Source organism: Zosterops lateralis (assembly GCF_965231275.1).
Source record: "Zosterops lateralis genome assembly, chromosome: 22".
Classification (NCBI taxonomy): Eukaryota; Metazoa; Chordata; class Aves; order Passeriformes; family Zosteropidae; genus Zosterops; species Zosterops lateralis.
The window spans coordinates 1,039,099-1,057,663 of record NC_139782.1 but is presented as its reverse complement, the minus strand read 5'-3'; the positions used below and the strand labels follow the sequence as shown (position 1 = coordinate 1,057,663).

Sequence of the window (18,565 nt, the reverse complement as noted above, 5' to 3'; positions counted from 1 at the left end):
CCAGGCTCTTAATGAGATGCACAAAATCTTTAATTAAACCAAGGAATGTTGGAATTTTCTGGGATGAGCAGGGTTTGTTGCTAGGCTGGGATGGGAGGGGTTAAACCAGGGAAAAAAACTCAGGATGAGAATTTCTGGGAGAGCTGGGGGTGTAAAATGGGAAATTAAGGGGGAAATAAAAAGGAAATTAAATGGGAAATGAAAATAAAAAGTAACTTAATAAAGAAAATAAGAAGGGGCTTAAAAGGGACTAAAAAGGAAAAAAGTAAATGAAAAAGCAAAAGAAAAGGAAAATTGAAAGAAAAGGAAAAGAAAAAAAGAAGAGGAAATAAAGAGGGAATAAAAAGGGAATTAAAAGGAAAGGAAAAAGGAAATAAACAGGAAATTAAAGGGAAATAAGAAGGAAAATAAAAAGGAAAAAGGAAATTAAAAGATAAATAGAAAGGAAAATTAAAAAGAAATTAAAAAGAAAAATAATTTTTAAAAGAAATTAAAATAAATTAAAAGGGAATCATTAAAAAAAAGGAAATAAAGGAAATTAAAAGGAAAATTTTAAAGGATTTACAAAACCTTGGTGAGGTAAGGGAGGGGGAAGAAAAGAAAGGGAATTGTGCCATTCCCAGAGGAGGTTGGGGCCGGGATTGGGATGGATTTAGGGAATTTTGTTTATTCCTTGCAGTCAGAATCCCTGGAGCAGCCCAGGATGTGTCCCGGCATGTTCAGTGGATCCTGTCAGAGCCATGAAATGGGAATGGTGGGAAGGATTTATCCTGGAATTCCCATTCCTGGTGGGAAACCACAGGAGGCGGGGCAGGAGCTGGAAAAGAGGAGGGGAAAGGAGAAGGGAAATCCCATTCCAGGGCGGTCCCAACTCAACCCCGATCCCTGCTCAGCATGGAAAGAGGGGGAATGGGATGGGATTTAAAGCCCTTCTAGCCCAGATGATTCTGGGATTCTGGAGAGGAATATCCCAGATAAGGATCTGGGCCAGGAACTGGGAACTTTGGGGCTGGGAAAATTTGGAATCTGAGTTAACAGCGATCATTTCCATTGGAATTGGGATCATTTCATTGGGATAATTTCCTTTGGAAACGGGATGATTTCATTAGGATTGGGATCATTTCCATTGAAACTGGGATAATTTATTTGGAATTGAGATACTTTCCATTGGAATTCAGGGGTGGAAATGGCTGGGGGATGGATTTCTTGGGATTTAAAGGAAATATCCTTTCTTGGAATTCCCCCATGGAATGAGGGGGAATGGGATTTAAAGCCATTCCAGCCCAGGTAATTCTGGGATTGTGCTGAGGAATATCCTGGATGAGCATCCCCACCAGAAGCTGGGAAGTTCAGGACTGGGAAAATTTGGAATCTGAGTTAAAAGGGACCATTCCATTGGAACTGGGATAATTTGGAATAGCATGTCCAGCAGGAGCAGGGGGGTTCTTCCCCTGTACTGGGCACTGGTGAGGCCACACCTTGAGTGCTGTGTCCAGCTCTGGGTGTCTCAGTTCAGGATGGACATTGAGTGCTGTGTCCAGCTCTGGCCCCTCAGTTCAGGATGGACATTGAGTGCTGTGTCCAGCTCTGGGTGTCTCAGTTCAGGATGGACATTGAGTGCTGTGTCCAGTTCAGGATGGACATTGAGTGCTGTGTCCAGCTCTGGCCCCTCAGTTCAGGATGGACATTGAGACGCTTGAGCACGTCCAGAGGAGGGGTAATGAGGCTGATGAGGGGCTTGGAACACAAGCCCTGTGAGGAACGACTGAGGGAGCTGGGGTTGTTTATCCTGGAGAAAAGGAGACTCAGCTCTTCAACTCCCTGAAAGGTGGCTGTAGCCAGTGGGGGTTGGTCTCTTTCTCCAGGCAGCAACTGACAGAGCGAGAGGACACAGCCTCAATCTGTGCCAAGGAAATATCGGTTGGATACGAGGAAAAGGTTTTTTATGGAAAGATTGATAAAGTCCTGGAATGGTCTGCCCGGGGAGGTGGTGCAGTCACCATCCCTGGGTGTGTTTACAGCAGACTGGATGTGGCACTGGGGGCCAGGGTTTAGCTGAGGTGTTGGGGCTGGGCTGGACTCGATGGTCCTGGAGGTCCCTTCCAACCCGGTGATTCTGTGAATTCTGTCAATTTCCATTGGAACTGGGATAATTTCCATTGGAACTGGGAAAATTTCTGTTGGAATTGGGATAATTTCATTGGAATTGAGGGGTGGGAAGGGCTGGGGGATGGAAGTTCCTGGGATTTACAGGGAATATCCTTTCCTGGAATTCTCCCATGGAATGAGGGAGAATGGGATTTAAAGCCCTTCCAGCCCAGATAATTCTGGGATTGTGCTAAGGAATATCCCAGAAGAGAATACATGCCAGGATCTGGGAAGTTCAGGCCTGGGAAAATTTGGAATCTGAGCTAAATTGGGGTGATTTCCACTGGAATTGGGATAATTTCCTCTGCAACTGGGATAGTTTCTTTGGAATTGGGGTAATTTCCATTGGAATTGGGATAATTTCTTTGGAATTAGGGTAATTTCCATTGGAATTTGGATTGTTCCATTGGAATTGGGAGATGGGAAGGGCTTAAGGATGGATTTTCCCAGGACTTTTAGGGATTGTCCTCCCGCTGGAATCCCAGAGAATGCCTGGGGGTGGGAATTTGGGAGTCCCTCATGCTCTGGGGTTTTTCCAGGGGGTCAGAGCTGGATATGGATTCCAAGGGAACTTCACAGGATGAGGAGAAATGGGAGAAATGATCCCATGGGAAAAGATTCCTTTGGTTACCCTGGGCTGTAAAAACTGCCTTGATCCCAGATTTCCCTTGGATTATTCCAAAGGCTGTTGGAATTCCCACTTTTCCCTCTTGAATTCCCACTTTTCCCTCTTGCTTTCCTCTTCCTGTCCTGCAGGAATTTGGGATGAAACCTGGCCTGTGCCATTCCCTTGGAGGAAAACGCAGCACAGCCAGGATAAATCCTTAAAATTCCAATTGCCCCCAAATGTGGCCTCAGGGAAAATCAGGAGTCACAATTTTTTTCTTCCTTTGGAGGTGATTTTTCCAAAGGCTGCTGGAATTCCAGCTCTTCCCTCCCCGTGGGGCTTTGGCATTCCCTGGGCACAGAGCTGCTCCCAGTAGGATGCGCTGGGATGGATCCAGGGATCAATGGAAAATCTCCAGGAAAATCTGGGAAAATCAGGAATAAATCCCATGTTTCCTTAAAAATATCAGGAATTCCCTTGAATTCCCATTTCTTTGGCTGCTCCTTATTAATTCCCTGAGCTCCCTTTTCCTTGGGAATTTCCATTCCTCGATTTCAACTTGATTTAAAAATCATGGAATTTTTCCACACCTGGTTCCCCCCAGGAATTAAAGGAATCCAGGATGCCTGGGAATTAAAATATGTTGGGAAAACAGCATCCAGATGGATCCCAGAGAGGAGGGGGAGGAAAATTCCCGCTTTTCCCTGGATGTTCCTTCATTCCCAAAGTGCTTTTGGGCAGCTGAGATGGAGACATGTAGTGGTGTGGGTTTGGTTTTATCAGTTTTATGTATGTATTTGTTCCTTGTATTAAGTTCATTTTTATAAGTTATAATGGTTTGCCCCATGCCACCCATCTTCCACCCTCATTGGTTTCATTCCAACCCCAGTTTTATGTCAATCAGAAGTTACCCAGCCCCTGGGCCTTGTCTGTCACTTTGGGGTCTCTCCCAAAAGTCTGGAAAGTTCTATGAAAAACCCCAAGTGATGGGACAAGACTTCAGCTGTCTCCCCATTCGAGTTATTAATTTGTTACAATGTATGTCATTTATCTAGAGAGCCAGACCCCTTTGGCCCCTGATTTGTCCCCAGTTAGACCCATCCCTGAGTTCCTCCCCCCAATAAAAGGTGTTGCATTGGGGGGGTTCGGAGAGATTCTTTTCCCTCGTTTTTCCCCCGCTGCTTCTGCTGAGGGGTGTCTGCTGGTGCAGATACCCTGATGAATAAAGCCAGCAGTTAACCCAGAACAGCCTCCTCTTTTCTCCTGCTGTCGTTACTTCACTCCTTCAACCAAGCAAGAACTCACAGGGTCGGTGAGGTTCACCCTGCTACCGAGCCGCCCCCTTTACTGTTGAGGTGTCAGGGCTGGCCGAGGCAGAGAAAGACACCTCAGCAGAGACAGAGCAGAAATTGTGGGAAAACCCCCAAATTATGGAATCTTCAGCTTTTTCCCATGAAAATGGGGCGGGAAATGGGAGGAATGAGGCTCCTGCTTCATGTCCATGTGGGAATGAGGGATTTTCTGGGATGAGGAGCTGGGAATTCCCAAATTCCTGCCGTTATGGGGAATTTTACATCCTGGTTTAGCCCCAAAGATGTTTCGTGCCTTCCAAGTTCTTCCTGGGAAACATCCAAGCCTTTGCCGGGATTTTTCCAGGGATAAATCTTGATCTTTGCTGGGATGAAAAATCTTGGGAGAACCCTGGATGTAATCTAGGAATAAAAATTCTGGGAAGCTCCAAGCTGCCAATAAAGCAGGAAAAAACCGCTGGGAAAGCCAAAGGAATCGCGATGCTGAAAGTTGGGAATGATGCTGGGAAATCGGGAATAAATCCCGGGTTTCCATGTTTTCAACTGGAAGCCGCTAGATGGCAGCAACGTCCCGGGAAAAAAGCTCAGGAAAAGGGAATTTTGAGGATTTGGAGGCTCCGTTCGGCTCAGTTTCCATTGAAAATTCCTGGATTTTAAAATTCCTGCGGATTCTTGCACTCCCGGATTTTTCCTCCTCTCCTCGTTCCTGGGTTTTTCCTGTTTAAGGAAAATCCTCCACTGAAATACCCAAAATCGGGATCAAGACAATCCCAAGTTCTGTTTTAGGGTCCCGATGATCTTCAGGAAATCCCTGGGATTCTTTATCCCCTTCTCCAACCAGTTTGGAAAATCTGGATCCCCCAGGAAAGGAAAATCCCAGAATTCCATCCTCATTCTCTGGCTCCAAAATTCCCAGTGTGCAAAAAACCTGGAATTCCGTTAAAACTCCTCGGCCTCGGTGGATTTATATGGAATTTCTCCGGGATCGGGATTTCCAGCTCCTCTGGAAGCATCGCTGGTTTTAGGGAAGCAAAACCCTGGAAGTCACATCCCGGTGCAGGAAATGTGGGAATTTCTCTGGATTGGGCCAATCCTGGTCCTTTCACTGTGCTGGGAATGTGCTGGGCGGTTCCAGCAGAATTCCTGGAGGATGGAGATGGAAATTCCTGGATTCCCTGGATTCTGGTGTAACCTGGAGATTTGGGTTGGATTTTGGGAAAACTTTCTTCTTCCAGAGGGTTCAGGATCGATCTGACTCCCCACGGAATGGGAACATTCCCAAGGCTGCCAGAGCTCCAGGAGCACTCGGAAATGTGGAATTTTGGGATGTCTGAGCAGGGCCTGGAGTTGGATTTGGTCCCTGGGGGTCTCTTCCAGGATACTCCATGATCCTTTGGGTACACCTCATCCCATTCCTATCCCATTCCAGCAGGATTTAGGATCAGGGATAACGATCCCAGGGGATGGCTCCTACTCCAGGAATGGGATGGAGCTCCAGGAATGGGATGAGGGGGATCCAGCAGTGCCTGGGAATCCCTGATTTTTTTCAGCCCCTTTTCCAGCCCTTTATCCAGGCTCTTTTCCAGCCCCTTTCCCAACCTTTTCCCAGAGCTTTTCCAGCCCCTTTTCCAGGCATTTTCTAGCCTTTTCCCAGCCCTTTTCCAGGCCCCTTTCCAGTTCTTTTCCAGCCCGTTTCCAGGTCCTTTTCCAGCCCCTTCCTGGCCCTTTTCTAGGCCCTTCTCAGCCCTTTTCCAGCCCCTTTTCCAGTCCTTTCCCAGCCCATTTCCCGAGCCCCAGCTCCCCCGGAATCCCCCGGAGCCCCCGGAGCCAGCTCAGCTTTTCTTCCACTCCCCGGGCCCGGCTTTGCTGACGCTCCCCAGGAGCAAATCCAGGGAAAACAGAGCGGAAGGGAAGGAGCTGAGGAAGCAGGATTGGGAAAAAGCTGGGAAGCAGAAATGACGGGAATGCTGAGGCGGCTCCGGGGGCGCCCACGTGCCTGGGATGCACCAGGAATTCCGCTGGAGCTGCAAAAATTGTCCTGGAATAAACTTCTCCTGCTCCCTGGAAACAGGGAGGGGAAAAGAATTTCAGGGATTCCCAGATTTTCAGGAGTCCCAGTTGCTGTCCCTGCTGGATCCCAGAGCTCTCCCTGTTCCCATCCCCGGATCCGTGGATTCCAGGGAAAATCCCACTCCCACAGGATCCATGGGGATCTCTGGTTGTTTATCCTTGGATACGCCCGGAGAGATCCATGGGGGAAGTTGTGGAGTTTTTGGGATGCACCACGTGCATTCCCAACCCTTTTCCTGGGAAACTGTGGCAGCTTTTCCAACCTTTCCATGAAAATCCAGGGCATCCCAATGAAAGGAAAGGAAAGGAGCAAACCTTCAGGATTTGGAATCAGGGAAAAGACCAGATCTTGGGGATTTGGGAGAAGGGAACAAAACAAACCTTTGGGATTTGGGAGCAGGGAATGAACCAAACCTTTGGGATTTGTGAGCTGAGAACAAACCAGAACTTTGGGACTGGGGAGCACGGAATGAACAAAAGGTTCATGATTTGGGATCAGGGAATGGTCCAGACCTTCAGGATCTGGGAGAAGGGAAAGGACCAGACCTTGGGGATTTGGGATCAGGGAAGGAACCAAATCTTTGGGAATGGGGAACATGGAATGAACCAAACCTTTTGGGATTTGGGAAGAAAGAACAATCCAAACCTTTGGGATTTGGGAGAAGGGAATGAACCAAACCTTTGGGATTTGGGAGCAGGGAATGAAACATCCGGGTCCAAGCGTGGGTTTGTCCTTTTCCCTTTATTTTCCCCTTCCCTCGTCCCAAAGTCATTCCCGGGCGCTCCCGGCCTGCGTGTCCTTCCTGGCAGGACAAGCTCGGGACGTCCCCGGGCGTTTTTAATCTCCCAAATGCTTCCCAAAATTAATCTTGGAGAGTGCAGGAGCGGGGGAGGGAGCGCCGCCCACGCCCCGTCCTTGGAGTTCGTCCCTCGGGAATGCGGGATGGGCGGGCAGGAAGGGGTTAAAGGCAAGGTGAAACGTGAAACGGCGCCGGGAGAAAGGCAGGATCTGGGAAAGCTTTCCTGGGATGGAAAACAATCCAATGTCCTCTGGAAGGGCTCCAAGGCCTCGTTCTCACCCAGCCGGGAATTCTCCTCTGCAGCGGTCACAGCGAAAGGGCAAAAACCCGGGATTTGGGATGGGGACGGGGCGGTTTGCACCTTCCCGAGGGCTGGGAATGCTCCAACACCCGGGATTTGCCGTGGGAACAGCAGGAATGTGGGAGCACGAGCGAGAGGTGACATCGGAACAAGGAGTTAAATAGTGACAGGCAAAAAGAAGGAGTTTTTGGGGTTCATGGAATTTCTCGGCTGAAATATCCCCCCAAAAAAAGAGATTCTGGGATGTGGGAGGTGGGAATTCCAGCCCAGCAGCAGCAGGATGATCCCTCTGGAATGGTCCCGGGTGGGAGAAGGAGGCTGGAGTTGGACAGGGACCAAAACTTCGGGATTTGGGAACAGGGAATGAACCAAATTCTCAGGATTGGGGAGCGCGGAACGAACCAAATCTTTGGGATTTGGGAACACAGGATGAGCCAAACCTTTGGGATTTAGGAGCAAAGAAAGAACCAAATCTTTGGGATTTGAGACTGGGAACCAACCAAAACTTTGGAATTCGGGAACAGGGAACAAGCCAAATCTTTGGGATTTGGGAGAGGATGAACCAAGCCTTTGGAATTTGGGAGCACAGAACAAAACAAAACTTCAGGATCTGGGTACAGGAAACAAACCAAACCTTCGGGATTTGGGAGTGGGGAGCGAAACATCCAGGTCTGAGCGCGGGGTTGGGTTTGTTCTTTCCCCTTTATTTTCCCTCTCCCCCATCCCAGTCATTCCCCACCCGCCCTGGGGCCATTCCAGAGGGATCATCCCGCTGCTGCCGGGCTGGAATTCCCACCTCCTAGAGTCTCTTTTTTGGGATGTCTCAGCTGGGAAATTCCATGAATCCCAAAAAAATCCTCCACCATATTCCTTCTTTTCCAGGACAGGGAGGGTGTCCCCGCCAGCAGCACTGCAAAGGGCCTGGGCGGGTTTGTTAATTAACACAGCCCCGGGTTCATTAATTAACGCGGCCTCCCAGGGTTCCCTGCCCTTCGTCCGGAGGCTCCGGGCAGTGCCAGGAATCCTTCCGGGAATGCTCTGGGAGAACGTTAACCCAGGTTTCCCTAAACCGCCCCGAGCAGCAGCCAAATTCCCAAAAACCCTGGATTCCCCCTCCCTGCGAGTCCAAGGCCAGGCTGGAGCAGTCTGGGATACTGGGAGGTGGGACTGGGGGGATTTAAGCTCCCGTTCCCCAGCCCCTCTGGAATTGCGGGATAAGCAGCGATTTCCCAGAAAAGCTGGGAAAAGGGGATGAGGGAGTGTCTGCTCCTGGAAAACCTGGGAAAAGGGATGAGGGAACGTCTGAGCTGGGAAAACCTGAGAAAAGGGGATGAGGGAGCATCTGTTCCCGGAAAAGCTGGGAAAAGGGGATGAGGGAGTGTCTGCCCTGGGAAAGGGGATGCGGGACGCTGTTCCCGGAAATCCCGGGAGCAGGGAATGGCTGGGGCCGCTGCCGGGCCCGCCGCCCGGAGCTGCCGGCCGTGCCTAATTAGCGATGTCGAACATGCCGCGCGCTCTTGCCTCCAATTAGGCTCGGCTTAAAACGAGGCACGGGGCTCATTTCACTGAATGTTGGCTTTAATTCAGGCCCAGCTGTGCCTAAACCGCCGGCACAGCTTTACAGGGAGATTAAATAGCGAGAGCTCCGCTCTGAGGAGGAGGTGAGAGATAACGAGATAAGAAGGCCAGCCCCGAACTCTGCCCCTACACTGGGCACTGAGGTGTCCCAGCGATGGTGGCGGAGCTCTGGTGGCACCTCCCTGGGACCCGACCTCCACCCTGAACCACCCCCTCCGTGTCCGGGTCAATGTTCACCACCTGGAGCCTAAGCCAGGTCTAAATCAGGTCTAAACCAGGTCCCGAGGGGCGCCCGGACAGCTGGAGCCCGCGGAAATCCGGGATTCGCTGCCACCCAAACAAACACGGCCCTGTTTGACCTGCCCTGAGCAAACGAGCCCGCCCAGCTCCTCCTGGCTCTTCCTGGAGCCTCGGGCTGGATTCCGGGCACCGTCCAAGGCTTTGAGCCCTTCCTCCTTCCTGGAGGTTGGGAACAGGCCGGATCCAAGGGTTTGATCCCTTCCTCCATCCTGAGGAGTGGGAACGGGCTGGATCCAAGGGTTTGATCCCTTCCTCCATCCCAGGGAATGGGACCAGGCTGGATCCAAGGGTTTGATCCCTTCCTCCATCCCAGGGAATGGGACCAGGCTGGATCCAAGGGTTTGATCCCTTCCTCCATCCCAGGGAATGGGACCAGGCCAGGTCCACGGAAGGCTCGGATTGCCCAGCTTGGGCTGGGGACTCCTTCTCCAGCGGCCACCTCTCCTTGGGGACCCCTCAGGGCCGTGGTGGCTCCGTGTCCCCGTCGGGCAGCACCAGCACGGCGGGCAGGAGGCTCCCGTGGGGCTCCGGGAAGGGCCGCAGCTCCCTGGCCCCGAAGCGCGGCGAGACGGGGTCGGCCAGGAAGCGCAGGTGGAACCGGCGGCCCAGGCAGTGCACGAGGCCGCCCAGGGCGGCACAGCGCAGCGCCGACACCTCGGGCAGGGCGCGGCTGCCGCAGCGGTACCACAGCCCGGCGCTGGCGCTGCACCGCGACACGGCCACCTCGGTGCCGCCGGCGCCGCGCCGCAGCTGGAAGCGGTACAGGAACCCGTGGGCGCTCACCAGCTCGGCCATCCTGTCCTTGTCGCCCACGGCCGGGCTGGCGGCCCAGCTGTCCCCGCGGGGGTCGTAGCGCAGCAGCAGCGAGCTCAGGGAGCCCCCGGTGACGTAGATGTCCCCGGAGCACGTGGCGGCCGCGTGGGCCACGGCGAAGGCGTCGCCGGGCAGGGCGGCGGCGAAGGCCCAGCGGTCCCGCCGCGGCTCGTAGCGCTCCACGGTGGCCAAGCACTCGCCGCCGATGGCGTAGAGGTGGCCGTCCAGGGCCACCAGCTGGCAGCGCGGCCGCGCCTGGCGCAGGGGACAGACGTCCTGCCAGCTGTCGCCCAGGGGGTCGTAGCAGAGCACGCGGCGGGAGGGGCTCCGCGCCCGGCCCTCGCCCTCCCAGCCGGGCACCACGAACAGGTAATTGAACATGGAGCACACGGCCACGCCCCGCCCGGACACCTCGGCGGGCAGCGGGCACAGCTGGCACCAGCGGTCCCCGTCCTCGTCGTAGTAGCAGAGGCGGCCGCGGCGGTGGCCGGGCTCGGCCGGGGGGACATCGGCCACCACCAGGCGCGGCCGCCCGCGGCTCCGCAGCGCCGGGAGCAGCTCCCGCTCGCCGGCGTTGAGGCGGCCGTAGGTGGCCGGGGAGCGCAGCACCTGCAGGAGGTGCCGGCTCATCACCTGCAGAGCCGAGTCCTGCAGCTCCCGCAGCTGCCGCGCCTTGGCCCAGCGCAGGACCTCGCCGCAGTTCCCCAGGTGCACCTGGCCGGGGGATGGCACCTGGGACGGCTCCGGGCCCACGGCTGGAACCCCCCCGGGCAGCGGGGGCTGGGGGGCGATCCCGAGGGTGCTGCTCTTCCGGCCGGGAGAAGGAGGCTCAGGAGGGCTCTCCATGCGCTCCTGTGGAGCCGTGGAGGTGCCGGGATCAGGAATTTCCAGAGCTGGGTTCTCCCGCTGGGCTCCAGGGCTCTGCGGCCCTGCCTGGCGCTGGGATGTCCCCGCGGGGACGAAGGGCAGGGACGTCCGCTTGGACACCGACTCGGAGGTGGACTGCACGAAGTAGTCGTAGACTTTGCCCCGCAGGCCAGGCCCGGGCGAGCTGTCCCTGTCCCGGCGCTCCGGGATGAAGTTCTCCTCCACCTGGATCTTGGCCACCGAGGAGAAGCAGTAGGAGGTGTCGGTGCCCGCCTCGCTGGCCGTCAGCAGCAGCCCCAGGTTGGAGGTGACGCTGAGGGTCCGGAGTGACCCCGAGCTGCCCTCCCGGCTCCTGCCGGCCCCAGCCGGGCCCCGCTCCGTGCTCTGGGCACATCCATCCCCCTCTGTCCGGGCATCGCCGACCCCTGGGGAACGCCCGGAGCTCGGGGAGGGCGGGCCCTGCTCCGCGGGGCTGCTCCGGCCTCCGGCCACGGCCCCGGGGGCGTCAGAGCCCAGCTCCCTTCCCAGCGGGATTCCCACCTGGACTCCTGCCTTGCCCCCCAGCTCACTTCCCAGTGAAATTCCCGGATCACTTCCCACCTGGACTCCTGCCTTGCCTCCCAGCTCACTTCCCACCTCGATTCCTGCTTTACTTCCCAGCTTACTTCCCACCAAAATTCCTGGCTCACTTCCCAGCTCACTTCCCACCTCGATTCCTGCCTTGCTTCCCAGCTCCCTTCCCGGTTCGCTTCCCTGCTCACTTCCCAGCTTGATTCCTGATTTAATTCCCAGTTTATTTCCCAGCTCGATTCCCAGCTCGTTTGCCTGCTGACTTCCCCACTCATTTCCCGGCTTCATTACCAATTTGCTCCCTGGCTCACTTCCTGCCTCTCTCCCTGGATTATTTCCCGGCTTGATTCCCAGCCCGCTTCCCGACTTGCTTCCTGGCTGATTTCCCAGCTCAGTTCCCATCCTGCTCCCGGGATCCCTCCCCAGCTCAGCCCCTGCTCCGCTTTCTGGTTTAATTCCCAACTTCCATCCCCGTTCCCTTCCCAACTCCCTCTCTGTCCTGCCTGGATCAAGCGGGGCTTTCCCGAGAATCAGCCCCAGCTCCGAACCCACCTCCTCTCCTTCCTCCTCCTCCTCCTCACTCCTTGGAAAACTCCGCTCTCCCCGGAGAGCCGCGTGCCTCATCCCGAGGCCATTCCCAGATTTGTCCCCTCCATCCCCCCTCCTCCTCCTCCTCACACCCCCGTCCCCATCCCCATCCCGGTTTTCCCGCTGCTCTCCCGGCGGGATTTTCCCCGGGGGAGGGGAGCGGTTCCTGTAAAACCTGAAGGCCAGGGACAGGAGCAGCAGCGCGGCCGCCGACAGGAGCAGCTTCCCGGGCAGCGGCATGTCCGAGTGCCCGGCCGGGGGCACCCGCTGGGGCATTTTTCCACGCGGGAATGCCGAGGAGCCGATTAATGATTTGCCGGGAGAGGCCGGAGCGCGGCGGGCTGGGACAAGGTGACTTTGAGCGGGCAGAGCTGGCAGGAATGTTTGGGATGGGCCGGGCTCCAGGGAAAGGTGCAGCCCAGGGCCGGCTCGTTGGCCTGGGAACCCGAGAGAAGGAAGAGCGCAAAGGCAGGAAAAACATCCCCCGGGAGCTGCTTCTCCTTCGTGGTGCTTTAAAAAGGGTTACACAACACAAAAAAAAGGGAGAAAAAATAAAGTTGTTTTGCCCAGCAAAGGCTCCTCATCCCTCGGTGCTCCCGGAAAAGGGAGGGAGCAGCAGCCGGGAGCCCTTTGGGCTGGTGCCGAGCAGCTGCTCGGGTGACGAATTCAGCGGCTGATCCAGTGATTAATTAATTCAGTGATTAATTAATTCAGCGGCCCTCGCTGGCTGCCTAACGCGGGCTGACGGGAAAGAGCCCCGGAGCTTGTGGGGTCTCTGGGAGGCCGCCTGGAAGCGGCAGGGAGGGAATGAGGAGCTGGTGGGAAAGGAGCTGGGGGCTCGGGAAGAGGGAAATCCTGGCGCTGAGCAGGAAACGGAGGCTGGAGTTCAGCTGCAGCTGTGGGCACGAGGAGAGGGGTGGAGGAAGGAATAAAAGCAGGGAGAAATTCGGGATGGGAGGAGATGGGAGCTGCCGTTCCTGAGGGATGTCAGGGATCGGAGTCACCGTGGGGAAACTGAGGCTGCGTCCTCCCCTGGGAAGGTGCTGGTGGCGGATCTGCTCCTGGCCCGAATTCCAAGGATTTCAGGGGGTTCTTGTCCCCAAGAGAACCAAACTTGGGCCGTGGTTGGGGGAGAGGCGGGAGCCTGGGGAACGGCACCGCTCCCCACGGCCGCCAAGGGAGCGGAATTCAAAGGGATCCAACCCCGCTCCCTCCCCACAAGGGAACACTCAGAGAGGCGGAAAAAACCGAGGGAAGAAGGAGCCAAACTGGGCTGGGGTGGGTGGAAGCTCCTGTTTTCACTCAGGGGCTTTCTCTTCACTGGCCCCATCCCAACCCAGTGGGATTTTCCAAAGGGATGAGCCCAGGGGATGTGGGGGGTGTGGGGGTGACACGTCCCAGCCCGTGGGTGGCTGCGCTGGGAGGGGGCTGTGCCAGGGGTCTCCAGGGGGAGGTGGGAGCTCAGGAACTCATTCCCAGCGCCCTCAACTTCCCAAAACTCATCCCAATGGAGCAGCCGATCCCCACCAGCTGCTGCCTGAGATTTTGGGATGAGGAAGAGCCCCTGAAACCCCTCGGGGTGGGTTCTCCACCATCTCTGGAGTGTTGAGGTGTCCCCCTGCCCAGGCTGGGATGCTGAAATTCCCAGGACAGCTGAAATTCCCGGGGTGGAAGGGATGGGGTTCGGTCCCCAGACCCTCCAGGGCTGCTCTCAGCTGGAGGATCTCAACCTAAACACCAAAAATGTTTTCATTTCCCTGAAGAGGATGGAAAGGGAGCACAGGAATGACCTCCCCGGGCTGGTTCTGCACTCAGGGATCCCTGTGCTCATCCCTGCTGTGAACACGGACCCACCAATGGCTTTAGGGGAATATTTGGGATGTTGTCCCCTGCTGCGGGGAAATGCAGCACGGAAGAGATTGGGGGAATTAAGATATTTCAATTAAAAGCTGGGTTTTGGAGCACGGGCGGTGTTGTGCATCCAAACCAACACCAGCCAAGCCCACCCAGCCTCTCTCCTCCATCCTGTTGGGAAAAAAAAAAAAAAAAAAAAAAAAAAAAAAAAAAAAAAAAAAAAAAAAAACACAAAATCCATTCCTGTGGGGCTCGGTTTGGCCAGCACCTCGGAAAAAGGGGAATTGCTCCTGGCTGGAAAGGCGAGCGGTGCCGCGTGCGCAGTCTGGGCACGCGTTCCAGGGCTCGGCTAATTGGGAAGGGGTCCGGCAGCCGCGACCTCCCGGGCCCTCCACCGCTCCCTGCCGGGGCTTTCATCCCGCCGCTGGATCTACAAAGATCCCGGCGCTCGGGAGCCGGGGAGGAGGAGGATGAATTATTCATGTGCTCGGCAGCCCCCTGAACCCACCCGGTAATGAGGGGGGGAGGCGCCGAGCGAAGCCCCCGCTGACTTTCCTGCGGGGCCCAGGAGCACCCCTGGTTCCCGCTATCCCAAAGAACCCGTGGATTCCGCGGAATAAATCCCCGTTTATCGCCGCCTGCGGTGCGAGGAGAGCGGGAGAAGCGGCGCTGACGTCTGGGCGCTTGTGACTCTAATTGAGCGTAATTACCTCTTCCAAATCTGCTAAAACCTTTCTCAAAGTCCCCTGGAATTCGGGAACATCGATAACGCCGCTCCTTTGGGGTTTTGAGCTGCCGTCAGCCCCTCGCGAAGGCGCTGCGGTTTTCTTTTTTTTTTTTTTTTTCGGCTTTTTGTTTTTTTTTTCTTTCCAAGCTAATCAGATCTCCTCGGAAGGTTGTCAGGAGCGGATCTGTCAGCTCTCATCAATAATGGAGCAACCTGAGCCGCTCCTTTCCCCTCCAGCCTCCTCCTGCATTATTCACTGCCAGCGCCTCCAACAACGGGATCGTGAACGGGAGGAGAGGGGGGGTTCATTGGGGTCCTCTGGAATTACCTGGAGGGACAGGATGGGGAGGGGGCAGGGGTGAAGGTGGGCCCAGCACAGCGGGGATGGATCCCTCTGGTGGGAGTGTGGGATGGGGGATGGAATCCCTTGGTGTCCCTCATTCTGCAGGAATTCAGGAAAACAGGCAGCAGCTCTGCCCCCAAATGAGGAGAAACTCCCAAATCCCCTCACTCATCTGTCTGTGGCAGCCTTTGGTCGATCCACCCACACCAAATCCCTGGGGAAAGGCCTGAGCATCCCAGGTCGGGGTGGATTTGGGATTGAAGGCCCGCTGAGCCCAGCGTTCCTGCCCCAGCTGCTGGATGGCTCCCTCTGGTGGGATTGTGGGATGGGATCCTTTTGTGTTCCTCAGTTTGCAGGAATTTGGGAAAATAGACAGCAGCTCTGCCCCGAAATGAGGAAAAACTCCCCAGTCCCCTCACTCTGTGCCAGTGCTGGGAAGGTCCCAACCTTTGGCTGATCCATCCACACCAGAATCCCCGAGCATCCCAAATCGGGCGGGATTTGTGACTGAGGGCGCCCCGAGACCAGTGTTCCTGTCCCAGCCACTCGTTGGTTCCCTCTGGTGGGATTGTGGGATGGAGGGATGGAATCCCCTTGTGTCCCTTGGTTTGGGAGGAATTCGGGAAAACAGGCAGCAGCTCTGCCCTAAAATGAGGAGAAACTCCCAAATCTCCTCATTCTCTCTGTGCCAACACCAAGAAGGTCCCAAACTTTGGCCGATCCATTCACGTCAGGGGATCCATCCCTTTTCCCAGGGATTTTTCCCAGAGCACCCCAGATCGGGGTGGATTTGGGATTGAAGGCCCACTGATCTCGGCGTTCCTGTCCCAGCCGCTGGCCAGGGACATCCCGGTGCTCCCGAGGTGACACTGGCGGTGGAGCTGCTGGTGGCCCCCTGGAATTGCTCCTCGTTTCCGCTGGAATTGCTCTTCGTTTCCAAGGTTCCGGGAACGCTGCAATTTCCACGGTTCTGGGCTAAACCCGCCGCATTTGCATTTAAATGGAGCTTCCGGCGGCTGGAAACGCTCGTTTTTCCAAGCGAGGAGGCCTAATGGCTGTTTAATCCTGGCGGTTGTTTAATTACGGCGGGATGAGGCCCCTGGAGCGGCTCCCATCCATGAGGAAGGCGAGAAGGATCCACGGGAGGGGCTTTCCAGAGCGTGGGGGGGAAACTGAGGCAGGGAGAATTCCTGAAGAAACTACGCTCCCTCTGAAAAAATCAAAGATTTTCTTCTCATCCATGGAGTGAAAATGCAGATCCGATGGGATCGGGATGGAGGGAAGTGGAGCTGCTCCTCCTCCTCCACATTCCAGCTGGTCCTGATCCGATTGCTCCCAATCCAAACCATAAAACTCTGGGATGTTGTCTGGGAAGGAGCTCTGGAGCTGCTGTGGGTTCGTTCGGCTCCTCCGAGGCTGGGAAAGCATCGAGGTTGGCAACAGAGCGGGGAAGGGCTGGAATCTGCTTAATAATAATTAATCATCACGGTAATAATGATGCTAAGCACTCGTGCGGGGCTTTGGGAAGATGAGGCTCCACACGGCTGCCGGATAATCCTCCAGGATTAAGAGTTCCCTGAGGAAAAGGCTTGGGAGCGCCCCATCCTTGGGATCCTTTCCCCCCGGGAATCCTCCCAGCCGGATGCTCCACAACGAGGAAAAGCAGCCTAGAAAACCTCCAGGATGGGGCAAACCCACCTGGATTCTGCCAGGGGCCCTGGTTCTGCAGGATTGGTGCCATCCCATGGGATGGGGAGTGTTGGAATGGCCAGATCCCGCCCGTTTCCATGGGGACAGCTGCCCACCAGGGCCCGGCGCCGACGGGACGCGCTGCCCGCTCAAGTGTGAGCGCTGACATTTGGGGTCGGGAGCCGCCTGTCACTTGTCATTCCTCAGCCAGCCCGGGACGAGCGGCACGGCCGGAATCCTGCCGGATAAACCTGCCGGATAAACCCAGTGATCCACGGCTCTGGGGCTCCCGGCGCCACCACGGCAGCCTCGGCAGGGCTGGGGACACGTGCGGGTCCTCCCCTGGGGACACGAGGCCCGGAGCACCTCAGGGTGGTGGGAATGCTGCACTTGGGCTTTTCCAGGGAAAATCTGGTCCTTGAATCCTCGAATCCTCCTGCTCCCACTTACAAGACCTTGCAAAGCCCCCAGGATGGGGCTGGGAACCCCAAGATGGTGCTGCAAAGTCCGAGATGGATCTGGGAACCCTGAGACAGAGCTGGGAATCCCGAGACAGAGCTGGGAACCCCAAAACAGAGCTGGGAACCCCAAAACAGAGCTGGGAACTCCAAGATGGTGCTGGGAACCCCAAGACAGAGCTGGGAACCCCAAGATGGACCTGGGAACCCCAAACCAGAGCTGGGAATCCCAGCACAAGTAAACCATGAATTACGACCTTCTCCCAGAAGAGGTTTTACTTTTTCCCTTTAATTCAATCGTCTGAGGAAGCCAAGACACGGAAAGAGACCGAGACTGTCGAGAGTATAGAAAAAAAAAGAGCGGGAGAGCCGATGGCTGGAGGCAGGAATGCCGGGAGGAGCCGGATGGAGGAGGAGGAGGAGAAGGAAGAGGCAGTGAAGCTTCACGTGAGCTCCAGGATCACTGTCAGGGTGAGCGCCAAAATGAATCTGAAGCCGCAGTGGCCGGGAAATGAACCTGGAGAGGAGGAAAACGGGATCAGGAGCTCCCAGAGCCACATCCTGATGCTGGGGTTCAGAGCAGGATGGGGGCACCACTGGTTGGGAGGGAGATCCCCCCCCAAACTTGCCCTGGGGGTTGGGTGGGGTGGAGATGAGGGATGGGGTGGGAGCATCTGTAGGGCCCCTTTGGTGTGAGGATATTCCTGACGACACAGGAGAGGGATGAGAATGGGGTAAGGAGAGATGGAATGGGGCAAGGAGATGGGAAAGGGCTTGGGGTGAGGACTTGGAATGAGGTGAGAAGACATGGGAAAGGATATGGAATGAGGAAAGGAGATGGGAAAGGGCTCAGAATGAGGCAAGAAGAGGTGGGTGAGGGCTTGAATGAGGCAAGGAGAGATGAGAAAGGATACGGAATGAGGCAGGGAGATGGGAAGGGGCTTGAGTGAAGCAAGGAAAGGGTTTGGAATGAGGCAAGGAGACTGGAAAGGACATGGAATGAGGCAAGGACAGACCAGAAGGGGCTTGGGATGAGTCAAGGAAGGATGGGCAAGAGCTTGGGACAAGGCAAGGGGAAATGGGTGAGGACTTGGTGTGAGACAAGGAGCGTGGCCCAGGCTCTGGGCTAAGGCGCACCCAGCCCCTCCCTGCACAGCTCTTCCCTCCCTGAGCATTCCCATGGAAACCCCGGTGCCACCAGCACTGCTCACCGTTGGAGTCTTCTGGTCCTCTGGGAATATTGGGGTTTTCTAAGGGGAAACAAAGAGCAGAGAGACAATTTTAGGGGCGAGGGGCTGAGCAGAGCTGCGCGGCAGGGCCGTGCCGTGGCCGTACCGAAGACGATGAGGCGCGTGTGGGTGTCGGTGGAGCCCAGCGGGTTCTGGGCCGTGCAGCGGTACATGGAGCCGTTGAGCTCGGCCGGGACCCGCTCCAGCACCAGCTCCTTCCCGTCGTGCTCGGCGCTGCCGTCCAGGAGCCGGCTCCCCACCCGCGTCCACGTGAACAGCGGCTCCGGGAACACCTCGTTCTGTGGGGAGAGGA

The 18,565-nt window shown here is 55.9% G+C and overlaps 2 protein-coding genes across 2 annotated transcripts in view; both read right to left on the bottom strand.

Moving 5' to 3' along the window:
• Positions 1-8,796: 8,796 nt before the first annotated feature.
• KLHDC7A (kelch domain containing 7A) lies at positions 8,797-12,283 on the bottom strand. The gene has a single exon (XM_083876933.1). The coding sequence runs from the start codon at positions 12,226-12,228 to the stop codon at positions 9,571-9,573; it is 2,658 nt and encodes an 885-aa protein (XP_083733059.1). The 5' UTR covers positions 12,229-12,283; the 3' UTR covers positions 8,797-9,570.
• A 5,085-nt stretch (positions 12,284-17,368) lies between these two features.
• Positions 17,369-18,565, bottom strand: part of IGSF21 (immunoglobin superfamily member 21) — a gene marked incomplete at its 5' end in the record, with an annotated part of 41,018 nt that continues 39,821 nt past the window's right edge. The window contains 3 exons of the mRNA XM_083877044.1: positions 17,369-17,540; positions 18,235-18,273; positions 18,359-18,551. Of these exons, the coding sequence (XP_083733170.1) occupies positions 17,467-17,540; positions 18,235-18,273; positions 18,359-18,551 (306 nt within the window). The 3' untranslated portion in view covers positions 17,369-17,466. The remainder of the gene's footprint in view (positions 17,541-18,234; positions 18,274-18,358; positions 18,552-18,565) is intronic.

Excerpts from the sequence above, each read along its gene's own strand:
- KLHDC7A (XM_083876933.1), bottom strand. The coding sequence starts at position 12,228 with ATGCCCCAGCGGGTGCCCCCGGCCGGGCACTCGGACATGCCGCTGCCC.